The sequence below is a fragment of the Cheilinus undulatus genome, linkage group 3 (assembly GCF_018320785.1).
Source record: "Cheilinus undulatus linkage group 3, ASM1832078v1, whole genome shotgun sequence".
Classification (NCBI taxonomy): Eukaryota; Metazoa; Chordata; class Actinopteri; order Labriformes; family Labridae; genus Cheilinus; species Cheilinus undulatus.
In genome coordinates this window covers 51160070-51184442 of record NC_054867.1, presented here as the reverse complement: position 1 = coordinate 51184442, position 24373 = coordinate 51160070, and the positions used below count along the sequence as shown (strand labels likewise).

The 24373-nt window shown below is 39.3% G+C and overlaps 1 protein-coding gene and 1 long non-coding RNA gene across 8 annotated transcripts in view; one reads left to right on the top strand and one right to left on the bottom strand.

The window, feature by feature from the left end:
* The window catches only part of ip6k1 (inositol hexakisphosphate kinase 1), a 74417-nt gene that overhangs the window by 46266 nt on the left and 3778 nt on the right, over positions 1-24373 (top strand). For 2 of the 7 annotated variants that reach the window (XR_005991725.1, XR_005991726.1), the window contains exons 6-11: positions 3289-3529; positions 5795-5976; positions 8696-8871; positions 8981-9214; positions 11114-12045; positions 20999-21536. Coding sequence is in view for 1 of the 7 variants with exons in the window: in XM_041783953.1 (XP_041639887.1) it covers positions 3289-3529; positions 5795-5976; positions 8696-8871; positions 8981-9214; positions 11114-11608 (1328 nt within the window). In the remaining 6 variants the exon portion in view is untranslated. Of the gene's footprint in view, positions 1-3288; positions 3530-5794; positions 5977-8695; positions 8872-8980; positions 9215-11113; positions 14228-20998; positions 21538-24373 lie in introns of those variants that run through there. The other 5 variants (XR_005991728.1, XR_005991727.1, XR_005991729.1 and 2 more) reach the window with 5 other exon arrangements.
* Positions 14367-16062, bottom strand: LOC121507539. Its single transcript, XR_005991730.1, has 2 exons — positions 15685-16062; positions 14367-15501 (listed from the first exon to the last, which is right to left on the bottom strand). It is a non-coding gene; the product is annotated as an uncharacterized LOC121507539 (long non-coding RNA).

The window sequence follows — 24373 nt, the reverse complement described above, 5'->3', positions numbered from 1 at the left end:
CCTTAAAAATACCTCTTTATCTGTAAATCAAATTCCTTTCTGCCCCTCTGACGACTTTCGTCATTCCCACCTCACTTATATAATTTCCTAAGATGATAAATAGGTCACACACATGCAGGAGAGGAGTGTGCGTGTGTTTGGATGTTAGCTGTCAGAGTGTGTTTGGGTCTGTTACTACAGCAAAGAGCCAGTGGAAGCAGCTACAGCATGTATCTGCTGATGGAGAGCAGAGCAGCTAAAGCAGTGTCAGTAAACATCCGTACATCCGTCCCTCTGCTTCTCCATCCGGAGGTTAAACTGTTTAGAGCGCCACAGGGGGAGAACAGGCAGGGGCTTAGCTCCCCTAAAGGAGGCCTGGGATCAAACTAATGCCACGAAAGTCTGTGATGGTCACAAAAACGTCATTGCACGTTTAGCTATTTAAAGCTACAGTGCATAGGAAGACTGCTGATGCTGCACCAATCTGCCTGTCAATCTCACAGTTCTTTCTATGAAGTTCTGGACCATTGTGGTAAAGAGGGAGCTGAGTCAAAGGCAAAGCTTTTAATTTAGCGGTCAGTTTTTGTTTCAGCTCTCTCTGATGGTCATAACCTTTGGTTATTGACTAGAAGAACAAGATCTTGAATACAAGCAGGTGAAGAGAATCTCATCAAGAAGCCTCCAAGTTGCCTCCCTATGGAGGTTTTCCAGGCACACTGGGAGGAGACCTTTGGACACACCCAGAACGTGTTGGAGGGATTATATATCCTACCTTGCCTGGGAATGCCTCTGAAGGAGCCAGAAAATGTTTTTTGGGAAAAGGGATGTCTGGGATGACTTAATAAAGAATGGATGGATGGAAATATTTGGTGCACTTTGGTGCCCACTGAGGGTATCTAAATGCAACTGCACAATCATAAGATTCACAAAGTGATTTTTGCTCTTATTTGTTGACAAAGGAGCCAGAGAACCGCATAGATTGACAAGGTAGAGAAATACTGAATTTTGTTCAAATTTGACCCAGCAAGTGTTATTTCACTGGCGAACTGTATTCAGCTGTATCTATGGTCTGGTGTTCAAAGGATGAGATGACTTCTTGTGCTTTTATTTTGTAAAGCTGCATCACCGGTGAATGTATTTTTACAGGCGCCTATCAAAACATCCATTCCTTATAAATGTGTGTAATCTAGAGTTACATCATGACAGGAGATCAGATGAAGTTCCTCTCTCTTTTTCCTCACCCTTTATGGCACATTCTTCCTCTCTTTTCCTCTCTCTTCCCTCACTTCCTCCCAGATGAGAAACAATAAATCATAACTAAAACCAACAGGATCTGGGAATGTGAAGTTTAATCTATGTGCTTTGAAACAGTTAAAGATATGCCTTAAATATCTTTTTTAAAAAATTTTTTATGATAGTCGGATTTTCTGAGTAGCACCTGTAAATGGTTTCCCCTCCGGTGTGGACAGGAGATAATTGCTTAATTTAAAAACAGAGATTGTGAATGAATCAAAGAGTCTGGGACTGAAATAAGGTTTCAGGTAAATGTTCCCTGTAAATAACATAATTTTAATTTAAAGCATTACTTCCCAAACTGTGGGCCAGGGCCCACTGGGGGGCCCCAAAGGGATTGTAGGTGGGCCGCAAGAGATAATTTACTAAAACTACAAATCAAAGAAATTAACAAAAAAAAACACATTTTAGATTAAAATAAAATACTGTATCACATATCATTCACTGCCAGAAGTTTTAACTTGTGTCAATTTTTATCATTTATTTTGTCGGTGTCATGGTTTAAATGGTGTTAGATTAACTGGTGACAATTTGTTTAAGATTCCACAGTATCATTCGCTTCCCAATTTTAAGAATCAATTAGTGTCTTCAAAGACATTAATGCTACTTGGAAAGAGTTTGCTGGTCAACAAAGAGCGTTTACAGAGAGAAATATTAGAAAAGAAAATGTAAGTGTCTTTGCAGATGCCTGATGGAAAAAAAAAGTAATGGCAGTGGCTTATTGATTGTACTTTGTGAGCCACAAACACTTTCTGAGTAACATTAATGTCTCTGGAAGCAAAGCATTTGCACTGAAATTCCCTGATTACAATACGAAAATATTATAAATAAAACTTGAAATATTTAAGTTTCATGTTTTTTTGGTGGGCCTCAGAAGATTTTCAGGTCTGATAGTGGGCTGTAGCAGACAGAAGTTTGTAAAAGGCTGATGTAAAGGAATTGTTTGAGGAAAAATGCCAGATAATGAAATCAGTTCTCTAGAAATTTTCAACATGCTAATGAAGAAATTCAATTTGTTACAGGCATCTAAAAACATCCATTTATTATGACTAAATAAATATTTTACCTACTCACCATGATCACCTGACTGTACTCTGAGCTCCTCTACCTGAGATCATCTGGTGGAGATTCTCCCAACACTCTGACCTGCAGGCTGAGTTTCTCTGTATCTCAGTCCAACCCCCTGCTGTTGTGGTTCCCAGTGCTTTGACAACACACGTCTATAAGGAGTCTATATTTAGCCCTGGATGTCTGCCCACTACCATTGTTCTGCTGATTAAATAACAGCAGACAGGCGTACGTATGTACAGACAGCTGCCTGGCAACGACTTTCTGATTCTGTCAAGGTTGTTTAATCCAGAAATGGTTGGACATCAGCAGATCAAATTTCTCCTTAAGTTGTGAGGAAGTCCAAGACCTGACTTGTCATGTTCGGACTCGATGTTTGGAGTAGATTTCCCACCAGTAAGTGAGCTGACGGTTAAATTCAATTTGGACCAACAGAGGAAGGATGTCCAGCATCTCACTTATAGCAGGAAAGAAATGCTCTAAAAATAACAGCTTAATGTTTAAATAGAATACTACCAGGCATTCCTGTCCGGGCATTTAATCCATAAACACTTTTACAGTTGAATTAACAAAACATTTATTATATTCTTATATACAGACAGAAGACAAATCAAAGTAAATCCTCACTGTAAGTGTGTTTGTGAGGTGAGTATTTCGCCTTGACCCTTGAAAAGTTTCTGTGCTTCGAGACACCTGAAAGTAATCCCTGGTCCAGTGTTTGGATGAAGGTGGGGGTGAAAACTGAACAGTCAGCACAAAAGAATGTCCTTGTAGTAGCTCTTAGCATTTGTCACAATGCTGACAACTGCTTAGCGCTGAAATGTATTTGTTTGTATCTGTTCAGAGTTAAGAGACCCTAAAAGGAGAACAAGATCTGGTGTTTGCATCTGTTCATCTTTGTTTGTAGAGCACTAATGCCGACCGCTGATTATTGTTTTATTATTTCAGGTGTGGTGCTGGTGTGTTTTGAGGGCGACTCAGATGGCTACATCAACCTGGTGGCTTACCCCTACGTGGAGAGCAACATGGAGGGGGGCCCCACAGAGCATGAGGAGCGGGACCCCCCAGAGAGAGAGCAGCCGAGAAGAAAACACTCCAGACGAAGCCTCCATCGCTCCTCATCCTCCTCTGAACACAAAGACGATCGGAGCGACAAGAGGGAGGCGCACGACAACGATGCTTCTGATAGGTAAGATAAGATTTAATGAGGAGGCAGTTTTTTAAAACTGACGGCCATTTATTAATAAACTTCTTGAGCTGTTTACATGATTGCGCATTAGGCTCTAACTTGTTCACCCACAAAAGGAGCAACTGAAACATGATAAGGATGAAAAGATCAGATTGGATATATTACTTAAAGGCATTATGGGATATGTAGTACCTTTCAGTTTTCATCCAGAGTGTCAGTCTTTACCAGAGTACCTCCAAAAACTTATGCTAAATCCATAAAACAGATTTTTTTTATGGGATTTTCATTCAAATCCCAACCTTTTCCAGTCTCTTATGGTGTTCCCCAGGGTTCTGTCCTCATCTGTTTGCTTCCTCTTGGTCTTATCTTCCGTAAATTGAACTTCCACTGCTACACAGATGACACCCAGCTCTGTCTGTCCACCAAACCTAACTCCACCCTCCCACCTTCCTTCTGTGAATATCTAGAGGAAATAAGTCCTGATTGTCACACAACTTCCTCAAACTCAACAGTGATGAAGCTGGATTTCTTCATATTGGCACTAAATCCACTTTAAAAATCTGACATTTTTATCCTTACAATTCATCATTCCTAAGTTTCTCCTTCCCCTCAGGTCAAGAGTTTGGGTGTCATCTTCGACAGCACACTGTCGTGTTATCATTCCAATAGCACATCACTAATGTTACCAGGTCTGCTTACTTCCATCTACGCAACATCATTCGCCTCCGTCCATCCCTCACTCCCACCTCTGTTGCTATTTTAGTTCATACCCTTGTCACTTCCCAGGTTGATTACTGTTACTCCCCTCTCTTTGGTCTCCCTCAAAAATCCTTTCACACACTGTAATGAGTCCAAAATTCTGCCGCTCGATCAAATCTACAACCCCATCCAGTAATCGCATCACACTGGCTCCCAGTCAACTACCGCATTGACTTTAAGATTCTGCTCCACACCTTCAAGGCCATCCCTAACCTCACCCCTCCATACATTTCTGACCTCTTGCACACCAGCACCCCCTCCCACACTCTCAGGTCCTCTTCCTCTGATCACTTTACAGTCTCACCTGTTTGTTCGACCATCATGGGATCCAGAGCCTTACGCCGCTCTTCTCCCAGCCTCTGTAACTCCCTCCCACTGTAACTGTAACTCTTTCTCCATTTTCAAATCCCATCTCAAAACCCATCTTTTCAAACACACTGTTTTATTCAGTGTTTTAACTCATTCCTAATTGTTTTTTTTTTTGTTGTTGTTGTTGTTTACTTATTCGTCCTGTTTTTAACTTTGACTTGTAAGGTGACCATGAGCACTTTGAAAGGCAACTATAAATAAAACGCATCATTATTGTTATCACAAGAGCATATACTGACAGGCATTATTTCATATTTGTATGCACCTTTCATAGCATATTTGCCTCCCTAGCAGTGCATTTGTATGTCATATCAGTGAATGTAGATCTGCTCAATGCTTCAATTAAAAGTGCCTCAAATAAGGATGGATTACAAGGATATTCTCAACACAAATTTAAACCTTCTCCGGATTAACTTTAATGATTTGATCCTCATAATCCTCTGACTTAAATTCTAGCACCATAATCAACAGTTTATTTTTTGACCAGAAAACCTTGAACAACATTCCTTCAACCTACACTTTGCATTCGGAGCTAATTTGCAGATATCATCAGTCAGATAGCATGATAGAAGCTCTCATTTCTAAGATCAGTCTGCATGGGCGTTGTGATGGTGAGGAAAAAATGTGACTGTCTATCTAGAGCCCCAGTGGAAGAGAAGACCCCGAAATGTAGTCTGTGGAGATGTTTGTCTCTTTTTGTCTCAACTGTCATAGTAGAGGTTAAGTGGGCTGTATATGTACATGATTCCTCACAAAAATTATATATTTTATAGGTGGTCAAAACCAATGAAATCCCTATAAGACGCCCTCATTTGTAGTGTTTAGTGTTGTTTGGTATTATGATTGGACTGTAACTACAATGTAGCTTTAAGGGTGTAGCACAAAATTGTTCAAATATGTCAAAGTACAAGTATGTCAAATTTCAGTACAGTATTACTAGAAGTCAAATCTTTTTCCAAACAACAGAACATCAACAAAAATAGAATTTCTAGATGCCCAATATATATAAATTTCTAGCACACTATCTAAATTGCACCAATATCTTTGTAACATTTTGATAATTAAAATGTTAAAATTTATACAATTCTCTCTCTCTCTCTCTCTATCTATCTATCTATCTTTCTCTTTCACTTGCAGTCTTGCAGAGCTGAAGAGTCCGCGGCTTGACCCAAAGATCCACTCAGACGTTCCCTTCCAGATGCTGGACTGGAACAGCGGTTTGAGTTCAGAGAAGATCAGCCACAACCCATGGAGCCTTCGCTGCCACAAACAGCAGCTGAGCCGCATGAGGTCTGAATCCAAGGACCGCAAACTCTTCAGTATCCTTCTTCAGCCAATCACAAACACTGCTACTCAGTGTAACTTTGGTTGAAAAATACATGTGACCTAAGATCCTTCAGGTAAGGTTTTTATATAAAAAAAATACATTTCCCCGGTCAGGAATTGTCTCTGCGATGTTGTGCATTGGTAAAAGCCATGATAATTAGCTATCGAAATGGATATTGGCCGAAATACTTTAAAAGTGAACATAATAGTCCATCCCTACTTAAAGCCCAGTTCCTTTTACTAGCCTGTGTGTTCTGAAAAATAAAAGCAGGTCATCATTAGAAGCCCTTTGAGTGTTGGAATAGTCTGTGAATAGTAAGGCAGCAAGGTACTAGAAAACTTAATCATCTGTCTCAGACAGACAAAATAATGTTAGGATGCATACCAGCCATGCAGCAGGTTGGCATACCGTCTCAAAACACAGCGTCAGATTAGTTTGGGTGCAACAGTTCACAGAGGTCATGGTTTAGTTTGTACCCCAGTTTTGGGGTCATGGTTCAGTCCGGTTTGGTTCTACAGGGAAAAAAACAACAAGATGCATATTTCTGGGTTTCTCTTATTGATTATTTTTGAGCTGGCAGTAGTGACAGGTCCAGTTTGTTCCAATGTCCCATTTAAAACTATTAGTGATAGTTGGTACAGTTGAACATTTAACAAAATTGGGAAAAACAAATGATGCAAAGAAAAAAGCAGCAAGGAAACTAATAGCATAACCTGGTTTGACATTATGAAATAAATTTAACAGAAAAAATATGTGCATCCAGGATCAGTGTATTGTATTTATGATTTTTAACGTTTGTGATCACATGGTTGTCAGACAACAGCAGGTGTAGGCATTATTCATGTTTAATCACCACTGGTGTGAGCCAGTACCAATTCAAGGACGGGGTTATGTAAAGGGACATTGTGACAATGCTTAAAAACTTTTAATGCACAGATGAAGCCGAGTTCCTCCTTCTGTTTATCCACAGATAGCCTTTAAAATGTGTTGGCATCAGTGATGTCTGTGATCCTCTCTGCTTTACATCTAGAGCCTTTATTAAAACAGAGCAGAGAAGTTAAAGAAAGGGACGAGAATTTAGAGGAGTGTCGTTGCTAGTTGCTATTGTATGTAACTTTTCTTAGTAGTGTGTTTTGTTGTGTCTACTTCTTTATTTTTCACTTACTAGCATTACAAAAATAAGGAACATTACAGCCATCTGGATTGGGGTGTGAATCCCGTGGGGAGGCAGTTTGTTCTTGCCCTCTTTTGGCTGCATGCACTAAACTGTGACAGTTTGGGATGAACTCAAATACCATTACATCTCTCCAAAGTAGTAAGTTGTAATTTAATATGTTGCAGCATCCTAATTTTGAGAGCCATTAGATATGCTTTCTTGTGTTGCTTTATGGTCCTTCCATCTTTGCTGTGCATGAGTTTTCATTTTAAGTAATCAAAGGTCCATTTCACATGAAAGCCTGTCCAAAATAAAGGGAGGATACTTTTATTGACAGAAGGAAATAAAAACATGAACTATTCGTCAAAGTTATTTATTGTTTGTCACAAGGTGCAAAAAGCAGACACTAGTATTTTAGTATATGGTCAGTGTTGTAGTGTGGCAGTAAAATCTGAGGCTCTGGGTGTGAGTAATACTAAGGGGGAGAAACCAAAGTTGGAGGGGGGAGGGCGGGAGATGTCTGAGGTTATCAGGTCAGATGTCATGTTTTGATCTTCTGCTTCAAAGCGAGCAGACTGCAGCTGTCTGGAAAACAAAACACTAACTCTGTCCTCCATGAGGTCTGTCTGTTCTGTCTGTCTGCTGTCACATGGAGCCGTGCTGCTGTCAGAGAAGGTTGTCTTTGCAGAAACATGCTTCACTCTGATTATTATTAAAATTATCATTGAAATGATCCAGTGTGTGCACTGATCAGGGCTGAGGTGGAGAGGATATTCCTGCTTCGAGCTTTCTGGAAAGAAGATGGTTCCATCAGATCATTTGCAGTATTCTTTACTAATAGCACAGCCAGGGGCGTAGCTAGGGATTTTGGGCCCCCAGAAAGAATATTACACAGGGCCCCCTTAACCGGCTGGCCAAGCAGCAAATGTTGCATAATTTTTTTACAAATATCTATTCAATTAAATGTATTTCTGAACCATAATTTCCCAATGTATGAGCCATATTTTTACTAAGGTTAAATTAAATTTACTTGCATCATTTTGCAGCACAGGGCTATACCATTTAGACATTTTTAAGGGAAGAGCCCCCCCCCCTTAATTTATTCCACTCTATTTGATACAAATTCCAGTCTGCTGACCAACTCATTTAGTTGCTTTTGATTCAATAATGACACTAATTACTAATTACTTAATTCTGGATCAGAACTCTCCGAGGTCGTCTCCATGGCAACGGCCGTGTCTTCGTCACCTGTTATCAGACGGCAGAGACAGTGGGTGGGACTGAGTGGAGATGAAGTACACAGGCTCACACATACGCACACACAAGACACATATAACACGCACACCCCCTCCAACTCAACGCCTTCGTCAGTTTTTATGGAAGTGTCTTTCTCATTCTTAACTGATGTACGTCTTAAGTTGCTCAACAGTGCAAGATTTTGGTGGTTTTATTTTTGCCCTTCATAATGTACATTTTCATGGTAAGACAAATCTGGGCTGTCCACAGTATGTACAGATTTAGAGATATTTTTCCCTGACTGCACCGTGTTAACCAGAGTTCCTGCTGTTGGAGAACGTGGTCCATCACTTCTCGTACCCCTGTATCCTGGACCTGAAGATGGGCACCAGGCAGCACGGAGATGACGCCTCTGAGGAGAAGGCAGCCAGACAAATGAAGAAATGTGAACAGAGCACTTCAGCGACGCTGGGAGTCAGAGTGTGTGGCATGCAGGTAAAAAGCAAACAAAGGGTTGACTGTTGCTAAAAGGGACAGCCGAATTCTCTCCAAACAAGAGTTAATGCTATGATGTCTTACTGAAGTGTCTTGTCTCTCTCTACAGGTGTACCAGCCGAACACGGGTCACTACCTCTGCAGGAACAAGTACTACGGCCGCGGTCTGTCGATCGAGGGTTTCCGCCAGGCGCTCTATCAGTACATGCACAACGGGAAGGGTCTGAGGCAGGACCTCTTTGAGCCAATCCTGAATAAGCTACGCAGCCTGAAGGCGGTGCTGGAGAGGCAGGCATCCTACCGCTTCTACTCGTCTTCACTGCTCATCATCTATGAGGGACAGGTGAGTCAGGACTCTGGATGTCAGTACCCTCTGATCTACATGGTGCTTTAACACCTGACCCATGTGGTTAGTTTAAACACATGCAGTTATGTTTGTCCAGTTAGTGCCAGTCATTACTGCTGGTTTTAAAACTGTGAATCAAATCATGGTTTGGACGAAGTTAGTACGTCTATGGTTATAACTCAGTTATGCAGTTGATCTACCAAAAGCCATAAAAGCCATAATAAGCTCAATAGCTTCTGCAGCTCAAACACAACTCTGTTATCTGCCATTGTTGTTTTGGCTTGCCCCATGCATGCGACTTAAGTGGACCATGCTACTGTATGTATGACGTTGTTGTTTGATGCGGTTGGCTGTCCACATGGAGACGAAACGGTAAGCGTTTCTAGATTTGTTCACTCTGGGACCCATTTTCAAAAGTAGCATTTCTGTGTGGATGAAACGCAGACTATGACAAAAAACTTTAGTGGATACTCCTGAATTTTGCTCTGTGCAGACTGCCTGACTTCCAGAAACTCAGTTTAATATGACTTTAGTCAGACGAATATGTTTGTGTATTTTAAAAGTCCAGTTTTAGTCAGATCAATACAATATTTCAATTTTTTCTACTTCGTTGGAACAATATCAACAGACATTTGCATGAGCCAAACTTAAAAAACATAATAATAATTTTCTAATCCTTTAATCTGTTTAGACACATCTGTACAAGGCATTTCTTATAACTGATTAATCCAAAAGATGGTGTAATGAAAGTAAATCATATGCATGTTAATTAACTCCTACCCACAGCTGTTTGTATCTGACTGTGAACCATTTTCATCATTATATGAAGTGTAAAATAATCAGAGTAGTTTCACAGTATGCTATCAATATTTTCTGTCTACAACCCCTCTTGTCATTCTCTAATGACCTGTTTGTCACGTTTCATGACGTGCTGCTTATTTTCATTAATACTGTTGATTTTTATGATCGGTTTTTCTTTTCATGAGCATTATTTTTAGGACTCAAAAACTTACTATAAACAAGACTGAGACATTAAAATTCTGCATAATCTTCTTTCCGCCACAGGAGATAGATTTCCCCCCATGGGTCCTGATGAAGCACCGATGACTCATTAAAATCTGTCCAATCAACTAATTACCTCTCAGTCTGGATGACTTCATGTTTACTCCTCTCTGTTTGATGTGAGAGTTGTTGTGAACACAGATTACGCATAACTCTTACAACTCTTGTGTTTTTTTAGCAAATTTTACAGTAATGATATTTCTGCAAGTTTAACGGGAAAAAAACGGGGTGAAGATGGGATAAAAATTCAGCTGTTCCTCCTATAGCTCACCTCTTTAATGTTGGGAAATCAGCAGGAGTTTTTGTGTAAGCATAAAAAAGGCACAGTCAGGTACATCCTAGAAAATCTGAATATCATGAAAAAGTTCATTTTTTTGCTGGGATTTAATTCAAAAAGTGAGATACCAGACTTTGTCCAAGCAACCTGGGCATCATAACACTCCAGCAGTACCAGAGACTGACCGCCTTCATGCTATGTTGCATTGTTGCAATAATTCCTGCTAAAGAAGCTTCGATTTACTGCTGTGTGCATGAATGAACAGAGGGCCACATCACAGGCTCTCTGTCTCTCTTTCTCGCCATTATAAGCTATTCAGGCCATTTCCTTCAGTATTTAAGTCTGATGACATTCACAGTTTGGCAAAAACATGACGTGACAATGAACCAGCCTGCCATTTGATGTCAGCCTGTTGCAGTGCATTGTGGGAAAACAGTATGGTGGCTAATGCTAAGCTAGTGGCAGAATTAATCAAAATTGATTAAAAACTGGATGAAAGAGAGATGCATCTGTAGTTTTGTGTGGATCTCACTGACCTCCGTTGTTTGACTCTTTAGGAACCTGAGGTCCCTTCAGTCCTCAGCTCAGGGCAGCACGTGGCCCTCACACAGAAGACTCCTGCAGCTCCTACAGAGCCTCACCGTGGCCCCGGGGCCCACCCACCCCCACCCACAGGAGCTCCCTGTGACACGGACATGAGCCAGAACCCAGAGCCAGGACCTCTGTCCTCTCAGGGACCCGGACTTATGGCTCCGCCCCCTCCCTCCCCTCATCCTCCCCCACAGACCCCGCCCACCAAATCAGACTGCCACTCCTTCCTTCCCCCTCTCTCCTCACCTCACCCCCATCCAGACTCCTTTCCCCCTGCCCCTCCCCCTCAGCCCAAGCAACCCCCCCTGGTGGACGTTCGTATGATCGACTTCGCTCACTCCACCTTCAAAGGTTTCCGTGGAGACACGGCGGTGCACGATGGTCCGGACCGAGGCTATGTGTTTGGACTGGAGAGCCTGGTCCAGATCCTGGAGAGCCTGCGGGATGACAACCTGCAGTAGCTCCAACACACACAGAATAAAACCCACACTCACAGTCACACAAACACACAGCTGGTGGTGAGTCGTTCTGTAGAGTCCTGGAGACCAGGTCCTTCTGCAGAGTCCTGGAGAACATTTCGGTCTTCAGAATCCTGGAGAACAGGTCGTTCTGCAGTCCTCGAGAGCAAGTTGTTCTGCAGAGTCCTGAAGAACAATTGCTCTGTGGACTCTGGAGAATGGGTCGCTCTGCAGAGTCCTGGAGAACAGGTCGCTCAGCAGAGTCCTTGAGAGCAGGTCGTTCTGCATAGTCCTGGAGAGCAGGGTTGTTCTGTAGAGTCCTGGAGAGTGGGTTGTTCTTCAGAGTCCTGGGGAGCGGGTCGTTCTGCAGAGTCCTGGAGAATGGGTCACTCTGCAGAGTCCTTGAGCACAGATCATTCTGTAGAGTCCTGGAGAACCAGGTCAGTTTCTAAGTCTGAGACATGTTCCCCAGGTGATACAGAGAACCCTTACAAACAAAAAAGACACAAACACAGCTGTACATCTGTCCTGGTGAGGATCTTCATCGACTAAATGTTTCCTGAGCCTTTAGCCAGCAGTCATCCAACCTAAACACCATAACAACCTTCAAACATGCACTCCAGAATTTGCTCCTCTTCCTGTTTTTCTTCTCCAAACACTCAGTTTTGAGCTTAAATCCCAGAGTGATGCAGCTGCAGAGTTTGACACAAGGGGAAAGAAGTTTCTCTGAGCTCACCTTTAATCTGACTGTAACACAGGCCTTAACTTAGGCCACAAATCCAGAGAGTTAACAAGCATTTGACTCCACTCCTATCATCTTAAATGCGAAGAAAGGTGGACTTCAAAATAGGAAAAGTTTTGATAATGATGGGCTTCAAAGTCTTTTTTGGCTTTGTTTTGACATTGCATAAGCATTGTTTGAGAAAATTGTTGGTATAACATCCACAGACCAAGAACCATATTGTCAGTTTAATTGTATTACACTAAAATATCTAGATGTTATTTTCTTGCACAAACAAAATAAATTCTAAGTCAAATTGACGTGAGTCAAATGTCACACAGGCACTCCTGTACTCCAGCAGAATATGTACCAACAAAATTACCCAAAAGATGTAGTCTGTGTTTTTAAATCCGCCAAGGGGAAGACACACCTAAGGAGACGAAGTGGCACACTTTTGACTGATTTATTATCTTTATAATAAGATACAAACAGAGATAGTCAGCCAGGCTGATAAAAGGTCAGCCCCTATTTGAAAGTGCATCCCACACACCAGATTTTACAGTACTAGTTTGCTGTAAAAACTAATATTAGAAAAATACTTCTTTAATAAAATAAAACTATTTAGACTTAACATTGAATTGATTATCTCGTGGTTACCAGGCATATTTCTCCTGGTGGTTCTTACTGGAAACAATATTTTTTTTCAGCATAAGGTGGGAAATCTATTCAAATCAACATAAACATTATTTACAATTTTGTTTACCCTTTATCTCACTTTAAAATAAATTGATGTAAAATCCAGAATCTAAGACTCCTCTATAAATTTAAGCTGCAGTCTGTTTTTAAAATCTGCGAAAGGGAAAGAGGTTTAAACCGTTCTCATCTATTTCATTTTTTGTATTTTGTTTTTTTCCCTTAAATCAGTGTCAAAATAAACTACATTTACATGAATGATGTTGTTCTACCTTAAATCTCACTTGAAAAAAGTTGTTAATCTGTTAAATTGATATTTATTTCCCAGCCCCCCAAACAAACTGTTAAGCAGATATTTCGGAAGGAAATCCAATTGAAAGGAAACAGCACAGGGATAAAGGAGTAGGTGTAATCCATAAAAATGTTAATTTGGTGTATTTTAATTCGAAAAATGAAGCTAGATTTAAATAATTATTCAAAGCAGAGAATTTAACATGAGAATCTTAAAGCTCAGATTTACTGTGAGCATAGAGAAAAACAAAGCAAAAAACTCTGCATCATTAAACATCAAATATCAATTTTACCTTTAAAGAATGAACATTTTAGCCTAACTACTCCAAACTTTAGAGTCCAGACGCTGAGGCGTTCCTCACCAGGACAGACAACAGACTCACACCTCCAAACACTCGTTTATCCTGGGATCAGCTGTCTGTGGAGCTGCACAGCCGCAAAGAGCATCTTCTCTCTGAACGCCCAATCAGCTGACTCCCAGGGGCCGCCCGCTTAAACCGGCCAACTCTCACTTTACCTCCACTTCACCCTCTGACTCCCCTCCTCCCCCTCCCCTTATATCGCCACCCCTCTCTCTACAGAAACCAAACCAGGACAGGTGAACTGACTCTTTCTAGGGTTACCTTAACAACATACTCAGAAACACATACAACCATCTGTTAAAGCAATAGACGGCGATGATAGACAGCAAGTTGTTCTTTTGGGGGGTTTTTTTCAGCAGTGCAGAGGGCAGCATCGCTCGCAGGGAGAAGAAGTGCAAACAGAAATTTGAATGGTAGACGTAGGCTTTAAGGAGAGAATAGAGATCATTTCTATAATGCTGTTTGTCCATTTTTTGGGCTTTATTCAAAAACGTTCGTGGTCAGTGTCCTGTAAAATCATCCTCTGGGTTATTGTGTAATATCGAGAGCATAAGTGTCACTTTCCCAAACCTGGTCTGGTGGTATTTTTATTATTGTCAACAAATCCCCAAAAAAGACCCAAACCAACAACAAATGATCCTTTAACAAGCACTTTGTGTATCCAAAGTCAGATTAAACTCGTCTGCTGTGGTCTAAACACGATTTAAAACACATCTGTGAGTCACTCTGCTGCACCGGAAGATATTTTCCTTCATCACCATGATTACACAGTTTATTTTGACTCAATCAAACCATCCTGGCACGGGAAACACTCCCAGAAAACATAGATTTATCCACTGCAGAAAATAGTCCCAAATAAAGCCTCCTTACCAGCTTTATGTCAGCATTATTCAGCTGTTTAAGAGCAGTAATGATGTTTGTATGAATTTTTTTTTTTTTTACATTTATGTGGGGGCTTTTTAATGCCTTTATACAGAGGATAAGATGATAGAAAGATAGAAAGATAAGGAAACCAGAAACAAGAACACAGGGGCACAACCTAGCGGCCTAACCTCAACTTCCTGTCAGCTAGCTAGCTAACATTCTGGTTGACAGAAACAGAGCCTCTGCCTGTCAAGCTATCTGTCAATCAGATGAGGCGCACCAATCGGTGTGCAGTGAGGTTTTTCCTCAATATAATTGAAACGATTGTGGTACAAAAAAAATTCACCCCCCGTACAGTGAAAGCACATGAAGACACTAGCTAATGAGACGCGTTTGGTTATTTGAACCAGGCTGTAAATCGGTTTATTTCTAGTGTAAAAACTGGCTGTTTAACAGGTGTTTAGACGGGACTTCGGTGTTGCTGTATTGCAATTTTTTGCACTTCCGCATTGGCTTCATTTTTCAGGACCGAAGGTTGCCACTTGTCTTTTTTTATGCTTTTATTTTAAGAAATGGCGGAGAAAAGGACATTTTTAGTGGCTGTACCCAAACAGAGCTATTTCAGATGAATTTGATTAAGCTCTTTAAAACAGAGATTTAACTGTTTATTTTTCCATTATTGTTGAAAGCAGTCAGTTTAGGTGAAAACAAGACCTGAAGTATTAGCAGTAGAGTAGAAAACACTGAGAGCAGCGCTTTCAAACATGATTTTGTTTTTTGCTTCAAACTATTTTAAAAAACAAAAACTACCATGTGTTTTCAGTTCTGACCTCTGAACTCTGCGGCTTTGGGCTCGAACTTCAGGGAGTAAAGTCATTAAATCACATTTAATGACTTTACTCTCTAAAGTTGGTGGGTTGGTGTAACAGAGGAAGTGAAACAAGGAGCACCCTCCAAACAATAAACTCCTCAAGGTGCACGACAAAAAGACTTACTAGAAAAGGAGGTGTCAGCACTCAAAAATGTCTTTTATTTAGGCAAAGCACAATGGACTCATTTCGACTCGTGGTATTCTTCAGCGTTCAACGCGTCCGTTGTGCCTTGCCTAAATAAAAACTACCTAAAAGGACATTTTTGAGTGCTGACACCTCCTCCTCTTTTTGGGTTGGTGTAACACCCACAAACTTAATAACTGCCCATAAATGTTATAAACAACATATGTGATAAAAATCTGCAGCTTTTAATGTAATAATCCCACAAACTTAATAGCAGTTGCCTCCTGCAAATGTAATAATGACTACATTTGTAATAACTATTACTTTTGTATGGAAAGATAAACATCACTGTCTTAGACCTTTTATTAAATTCCCACAAGTGCGATGTGAACATGAAAAATGAACGTTCTGCTCATTGTTGTCAAGTCACATCAAAAAACATATTTGTGGTCATTTTTTGTTCGCCATAAAACAAAAAGTAGCTTTTCCAGTGCCTTAAAGGTCACATATTATGCAAAATACACTTTTTCAGCCCCCATTTTCTCCACCTTTCCGTGTGCTGAAACAAGCCATTCTTAGATTTTCTCCTCATGATGTCATGTGGGGAGTTGGCACCACCCCCAGGTTTGGTTGGCTTTTCCCGCTTGGAGAAAGTTCAGCCCTCTGAATCCTCCTTTCAGCTGCTAGCTGAGAGGAGTCAGAGCCACATCCATTAAGCCACATCTATTTCCTGAGAGGGGCGGAGTCAGGCAGCTCGTTAATATTTAAAGGCACAGAAACATTCTGAGCAGGGATGAAACAGAGGGGGTTTTTAGATATGCAGAAAATCCAATACTGGAGTGGGGGGGGGGTTTGTGTTTTTTTCAGCAACAAACTTCATGGGCATGTTTTGGGGACCTCTGAGACTAATATGAACTTGTCTTATAGGATAAAATATGTGACCTTTAAAGCAATCATAGAGCTTATGAATCTTAGCACAAAATTTTTTAACAAAAAATGTAGTTGAGGTGGTTTTCATTGTTTACCATAAAACATGAAGTTTTTTCAAAATTTGTATAATTAGCACAAAATCTTTGAATGCGTAAAGGATAGGATTGTTATCCATTTTGAGAATTCTGCAAAATCCAAAGGGTTCTTCTTGAATTAAACCCTCAGAAGGGTTTATGTTATCTAAACGTTATGTTATCTAAGTGTTTTTTTTTTTTTTTTTTTTTATTAACTCACAGGCTAAGGCTGTGCTGGCTGCCTTTATTAAATCAATTGTCTTAGTCTTCATAATACAGGGTACAAACTTCCTGAGACGAATAATGTTTTTTTTTTTAAGTGGACAGGGATTTTAAGTTCTTGTGAAACAGTAAAACTGTAAACTGTTTTCAGAGTCTGAAAAAAAACTTCCCGTTTCATGGCAAACTAACTGACTACATTTTTGATGTGACTGTAATAAACAAACAAAGACCACAGATATTTAGTTTTTGTTTTCGTATTACAATTTATAAAAGCCGGATATTTATTGGTGGTTTATTATGTTGATGGGCAGTTATTACGTTTGCAGGTGTAACAGCTGGTGTTGTGTCAGTAATAATTTTACACAGTGATCACTCTGTGACAGCAAGAGCTTTTAAAGCAGCTTTGTCCACACCAGTTTGACACCTTCACACCAGCACAAACAAACTGAACCAACTCAGTGAACAGACTGATTTTTTTAACAGAACCAAACGGCTACAGGATGAAAGCAACCTTAATTTATTAACTGCAGTCAAAGAAAAGTAGAAAAAACTCATATTTTGATGTGAAACAGCTTTACTAAGTGCTTTTACCAGTTTGTATATCCAGGTCTACATGTTTAATAAAGGAGCTGACCTGTGCAAATAAATCCAAATCTACTGTATCAGCTTTACAAGCTGTTTGCCTCTTGTTTGCACAGGTCAAAATGTACAGACATACAAACACAAGTAGGCAATGTAGCAGTGATTAAGAGTGGAGCGAAAAGGAAGAGTAAAACTAACAGCTTTGGGTAATTTTACTACCAAGAAAAAGAATCAGAGAAACAGAAACTGAGTATGGAGCAGCTTTAATGAGGGATTTTTCAGGCTTTAATCAAAGAGTTTGTTTATTTTGGAGAGAAGGAGGACTCTGGGTCTATGGTCTTCATGATGCTGTTTGTTTATTTCTCTGTTTACAATGATGCAACTAAAATAACATGGAAGTTTAACTTTAGAGGCTCAGCGGGCAGAATGAAGGTCAGCCTAAGAGTAATAATCCAAAACTTTGACTTATTGCGGGATGCACTAGAAAATAAGAGGGGTTTTTTTAACGTTTTTGTATATTTTTGCTTTTTGACTCTATTTTTGGAAGGGCAGCTGAAGAGAGAAAGCAGGGAAAGGCAAACATAAAACCAGGATCAGAATTTATTTCTGCAACCAGTGCATTAATGACTGTGGCTTCTGTTTATCGGTGCCTGCACTGCCAAATGAGCTAAACTAACGCCTAAAAAATATGACTTTTTCTGATATTTTGAGGCCTTAAATGATTGAAATCCAATGTAAAGCTTTTCATGATGTCTCAAGGATCTGCAGAATCCCTGCTATCAGCTCTGATCTCTGCTATTAATGAAGCACTTTGGCTCAGAGATCTTCTGCTCTCTGGATGTTTTCTCTTTTTCTCTCCATTCTCTGTTAACCCTAGATATAGTTTTGATGGCGTAAAATCCCAGTAGATCAGCAGTTTGTGAAATACTCAGAGCAGCCTCTCTGGCACCAATTATCTGGGCATGCTCAAAGTCACTTAAACACTTAAATCACCCCCCCCGTTCTGATGCTCAGTCTAAATGCACTGGCTGCATCCCTGACAGTTCTGAGCCTGAAGCAGATGTTAGTGTCATACAACATCCATACATCAGTAGCTCCTCTTAAGCTCAAGATCCTCCTTTAGAGATTAATGTGTTCAGTTGTTATTTGTTAATTCATGCTCCAAGTTGCACTTTTTAAAAGCTTTAAAGACTCTCCTTTCATATTATTTCTATATTTGAGATACAAAAGATCACAACTGTCCACACGTATGTTTCCTGTGCGTGTTTCAAGAATTGACTTTGAAACTCTCCTTTAAAGGAGCCCTGCATATTAAGATATGTTTATTACATTTTTATTAATATATTTTACATATTACAAAAAAACAAAATTTCTACATTTTCAGAAGACTTGAAAATTGATTCACGAGTAGGCTGCCGTTTTTGTGTGATGTCTAGGGTAGTAGGAGTTGGCCAGGCTGCCTTTTCTTGGCCAGTATAGATACTGATTATTAGTGGGTCTTAAGGGTTTAACGATCCATCAATGTGGATCAGAATGTCGGAATGTCAATTTTCACCATCATCTTTAAAATAGGCTTTTATTTTGAAATTCCCCACACATGCCAGTTTGACAGGCTCACAGTTTCTAACAGCTATCAGCTGACTGATGGGGCGAAGAAGATAGAGTAGATGAAAAGTCTTGAATCTCAGTGTCTTCACGTTCATTGCACAACTGCTTGCAACAAAATTGGGCTATTCTAATCAAGATTACTAAGATATACAGATCAGATTAAAGAGTGGTTAAAGACAAAGCTCTAGGGTCAGTGTGTTTACTGTCAATGGATTTCTATTGTCAAGAGAAATCCAAAATCCAGAAAGGATCAAAAAAGATCAGAGATTGTAACACTGGGATGTAACATTCTTTTCTTCGCAACAGCTGTAACAGTTCAAAAACATGTGTTATGCCACCAGTGTTATGTTCTTTGACAGTTTTTTCTTTTTTATTTGAGCACAAGAAAAACAACACAAAAAAAACCTTTCACTTATTCATTGGAAAACGCATAACCGTTTTTGTTTTGTTTTGGTTTGGTTTGTTTTTTGGTTTGTTTTGTTTTTTTGTTTGTTTTTTCCATTTTTGATTCCCAGTTTAATAGGAATTGTTTGGCAGGACTAAGGGCCTGGTTGTCCATGTTTTATTTTCCCTTTTTTGGGGAATGACCCAAAAAAAAAACAAACAACAAAAAAAAACAAACAAAAAAAAACAGTTATACGTTTTCTGTACAATAAATGAACAAATGAAATGTTTTTGGTTTTTTTTTTGTTTTGTTTTTTTTGTTGTTGTTTTGTTTTGTTTTGGTGTTTTTTATATTGTTTTGTGTGTTTAGAAAAAAGGAAGTTCAAAGAACAGAACATTAGTGATGTAACATTCCTTTTTTCCTATATTTTGACCCGTTGCAGGTGTTACGAAAAAAAAGCATTACTTTCTCCGGGATTCATTTTAGATCAGAACACAACAACAGTGGAAGAAAAGAAAACAAACGTTTTAATTCATTAATTTCTTCTTGGAGAATGAAAAACAAGAAACTAAAAAATATACAATCTTTTTTGTTTGTTTTGATTTGGTTTGGGGGGGTTTTGTGCCTAAAAGTTTCCCTTATTTGTGGGAAATCTTGTTTCTTGATTTTTGAGTTTTAATTTCTAGTTAAAAATCCATTGGCATTACACCACTCCTCTGTGGACAGCTGATAAAGGGACCTCTTGGTTTGCTTGTTTTCAAAGCCATATATTTATTTTTTAAGCCCTTTTAAAGAGACTTGCACCTCAGAAGAAAGAACAGTGCAACTAAGGAGTTGAGAAAAAAGGACCTGATTTGTTGGTTTTGCTCTTTTTTCTTGGGATTTGTTGACAACAGAATCTATCGAATAAACCAGCCTTATTCTTCTAGTTTGGGCTGGCTGATATGGTTGAATGGTGAGAATATTTAATAAGAAGAATATTTTTCTTACATATATTATATTCATATATATATATATATGTGATAAAATCACATTATTTAATTATGTGCAAACCCACACTAAATCATCATTTTCATGCCCGAAACAAAGATGAACATCTCCCTGTTTGTCTGTAAATCAGAAACAAATCTCATCGTTTAGTCTCAGAGTTTTACATTTGGAGTGACAAACTCTGATGATCATTTCTGAAGTAATAATGTTGAATTTGCACCCAGTCCTGCCTCCAGTGTGTCCTGACACTCTAAAATCCCCTCATCATCCTGAAACTGTCACCCAATTATCCACATCCAAAGACGTCATCACCTTTCTCATCTGATTGGTCCTGATGAGATGCTTTTAGCCAATCATATTCAACCATTTATGCTTCCGTCACTGAGATCCAGAGGCTGGCTGTGACGCAGCACTGCCACCTGCTGGACTACATCAGAAACACATTCATTAGAGGTTGGAATAAAAGAGAGCAAATATGAATATATTATTTTTGGTTTATGGAGGTGATAATTTATTTTTTTATTGTACCTTTGCCCATGTGTGTGGGTGAATGTTTGTCTTTTACATGTCTGCCCCAAAATGTATAAAATGTAAAGAAATTACGACGCAGTGTGTGAGAGAACGCAGTATTATCAGAGCTAACTCCAGTCTGTTTTCTCTGTCCAAACAAAATCAGCTCATGTTTGACAGAAAACTCCGACCTGAGTGGCTCGCTGAGCCCGACACTTGTGCCTGCTGTGGAGATGTTGCTCAGGTGGGAAGCTCCTCTGTGTGACTGTGTGAGTGTGTGTTAGTCATCATCTTTAGTCTTTTCTTTGTTTCACTTCACTTTTATAGAGTCGGTGAAGACGTGCATGCACATTAACGTCCTCCTGTCGGGGTCAGTCTCCTTCACAAACCTTCCTGTTACAGTCGTCCTCCTCCTCACAGCCACGTCCACGTGTCCTCTCACATCACCACTCTTCATCATGAGTGTTAGCCTCAATGATCGATCAGTTATTTAGCTGCATTTTCTGCATTGACATCATCATGACTGTTTGTTAGAACAGTGAAAGTATGTGAGATTAAATCTTTCCAGAAGCTTTTGGGCTCGTGTTGTTACTGATCCAACAGATTCATCCATCCCTCCACACGCAGCAGGATCACATAAAGGAGTTTACACTTTAATGGATTTCTGAAGGGGCATAAATTACCATAAAAAGGCTGATTTAAAATGCATTCTGCTGCATAAATGTGCTCAAGTACCAGTTAAATTAAAATAAATCTGCATCTTAAGGAGAGCTGCAAAAAAAGCCAAATAACCAGCTTTTTTTGACAGAATATGCAACAATATCCATCACAGATATGTTCCAGTAAGATGAGATTTTAGGGCAAGTTTTGAAAGTTAAATGGCAAATAAGACAGGGGAGTTTACATTCATTTGTTAAATGTACAAAAAAGATCAAACATATGTTGTAGCTATATGGCCATCCTATCCCATTTTTATAAGGTCTTTTAATGATTGAATTAAATATAAGGCCACTTTTTGTACAGCCCTAATTCATACCCAGTGTTACCTCAAGATAGTTAACCAACAGGGTAGGTCTAGACTAGGGGTCATCACTACATTTGTACAAGGGCCAGCTAATGTCTATGCCAGGGGTGTCAAACTCAATCACAGCAGGGGCCGAAATCTGAATTTAGGTTTAACCTGAGGGCCTAACCGGGTCAAGATTTAACCAAAACTGTCGACCATGATTTCACAGGTAATGAATTATAGGGGAAATTTAACAGTGATGATAAATGATTTTAAGATTTCTATCAAAATGATTAAATATCACAGCATCAATGTTACTGTGTGTCCATGTCAAATAATGCTAAATAAATGAGTTTAAAGGCTCAAAATCTGAGATAAAAAAGTCAACTTTTTAAGTCCTTAAGGTCAAATTATAAAATGAAAAGTCAAAATAAACATTTTAAAAGGCAAATATATGAGAGAGTTGAAATCATGAGTTTAAAGGTCGGGATCTGAGATAAAATACAAAATCAAGAGTTTATAAAGTCAAAATAGAAGATAAAATTCAAAATTGTGACTGCAAAAGATCAAAAGATGAGATATAATTCTCAATCAGGAGTTTAAAAAGTTAAAATATGGGATTAAAAGTCAAAGTTAGGAGTTTAAAAGGTCAAGGTATGATTTAAATTGAAAAATTGTGAATCTAAAAGGTCGCAATATGAGAGAAAAGGTCAAAACTTTGAATTTAAAAGGTCAAAATATGAAATAAGTCAAAATCCTAAGTCTCACTCATAATCTTGGGATGCAAAATGAAAATATAAAATTAAAACAAATAATTTTTTTCTCTCATTGACTATTTATCTAACTATTTCCTCCTTTTTTCAGATTTTTTATAACCTAATGATTTCTTTTAAATCTTCAAGGGTAAATTTAGATTTCTATACTGGAGGAAATCTGCAGACCTCATCCTGGAGAGCCAGGTTCTTATTAAGATATGAAATGATCTTGCAGGCTGGATAAAACTGCACCGTGGGGCACATTTGGCCCCCGGGCCTTGAGTTTGACACCCGTGGTCTATGCAGACATTGTGAGTCCAGAGTGTTAAATGAAATAAATAAAAAGAAAAATTTTTTTCTATTTTCTGTGAAATGTACCTTACTTTTAGCGGACTCAGTCTATATTCACACAGTTAAATCTCTACACTGCAGCAAGTCAGTTTTTCTCAAGTATTTCCCAAGTGCTGTTAAACAGAGGTGGAGAGTTTTTTAATACAGCTTTTCCAAACATCCTAGTTTTATTTTGAATGCTTACATTATTTTACTTTGCACAGAGAAAAAAAAAGTTATTTCACTAAAACCACAAACTACCGGGATCAAAATTATTAGCCCCCTTTAGAAGTGACCTTTTAGTGGAGCCATAGCAAAAACTACTGTTGGTCAATGATGTGGCTTCACTTTATAATGCTCAAAGCTTGTAAAATCGAGTTAAAACTGAGGGTTATTTCCCAGTTTACACACAACATTAAAGACACAGAAAGTGTTTAGGCTGCCACTTGAGAAGGCGCCATGCCAAAAACAAAAACAGTTTAGACTGGAGAAAAATAATTGTTGATGCCCACAAAGCAGGAAAAGGATCTACAAAGTTATCACAGACTTTCCAAGAGTCAAGAACTGGAGTGAGAAGGATAATAAAGAAATTCAAAGACAGCCACACAGTCCAGAACAAGCCTGGCAGAGGTAGGAAGAGTAAGATTTCAAAGACTGGAAAGAAAATTAGTGAGAGATGTGTTTAAAACCTCACAACAACTGCCAAGACTAGTGAAGGAATAGACTCTGTGCGCAAGCTTCGTGACGTATTTCCGATTTTCGCCAGAGATCGGCAGATCAGTTTCCGGTTGTCTTCCGGCTTCATCTGCATCGCCATGGATTTTTCAAGATGTCTGCAAAACTTGCCAAAAATTTCAATTAATGATGTTCATCGTATTGTGGATGCCCACTCCCCTGCCCCCAAGATTAAACGGGAAAAGGGGTTTCGTCTGTACATATCCAGTTACTTGCACCAGTACGAGGGTAGGTAGATTATGTGTTGACATTAGCCGGCCAGCTAATGTTAGCGACGTGCTAATTTTTCAGCTTTGTTTTTGTTTTGTACTTTCTTAATTGTAAACGTTAGTTGTTGTGCTAACTGTATTATTTATGTCCCTCGCCGTGTCAGACAAAGTTACGGGCACAGGTGAAGTGGTTGTCAGGGCATTTCGTTACAGATGCATGAAGAAAGCTGAGAAGCTTCATAGTTTGAGTGTATGGTGAAGCTAGGGTCGATAAGACAACAGTTATAAACCTGTTGCTGTAATAACCCAGTGTTCCCGATGTTCCTGGGGACTAAGCGAAGGTTATACATGTTTAATGTAACACTTAAATCTGCACATAATGAAAAATAGTGGTTAAAATAACAGGTAAGTTTATCTTGCTGGTCCCCACTGGGTTAATACGTTCTGATTAATATTTTGTTCATCAGTTCTTTTTGCATCTTTTTGTGCTTCTCACTGTTGTTATT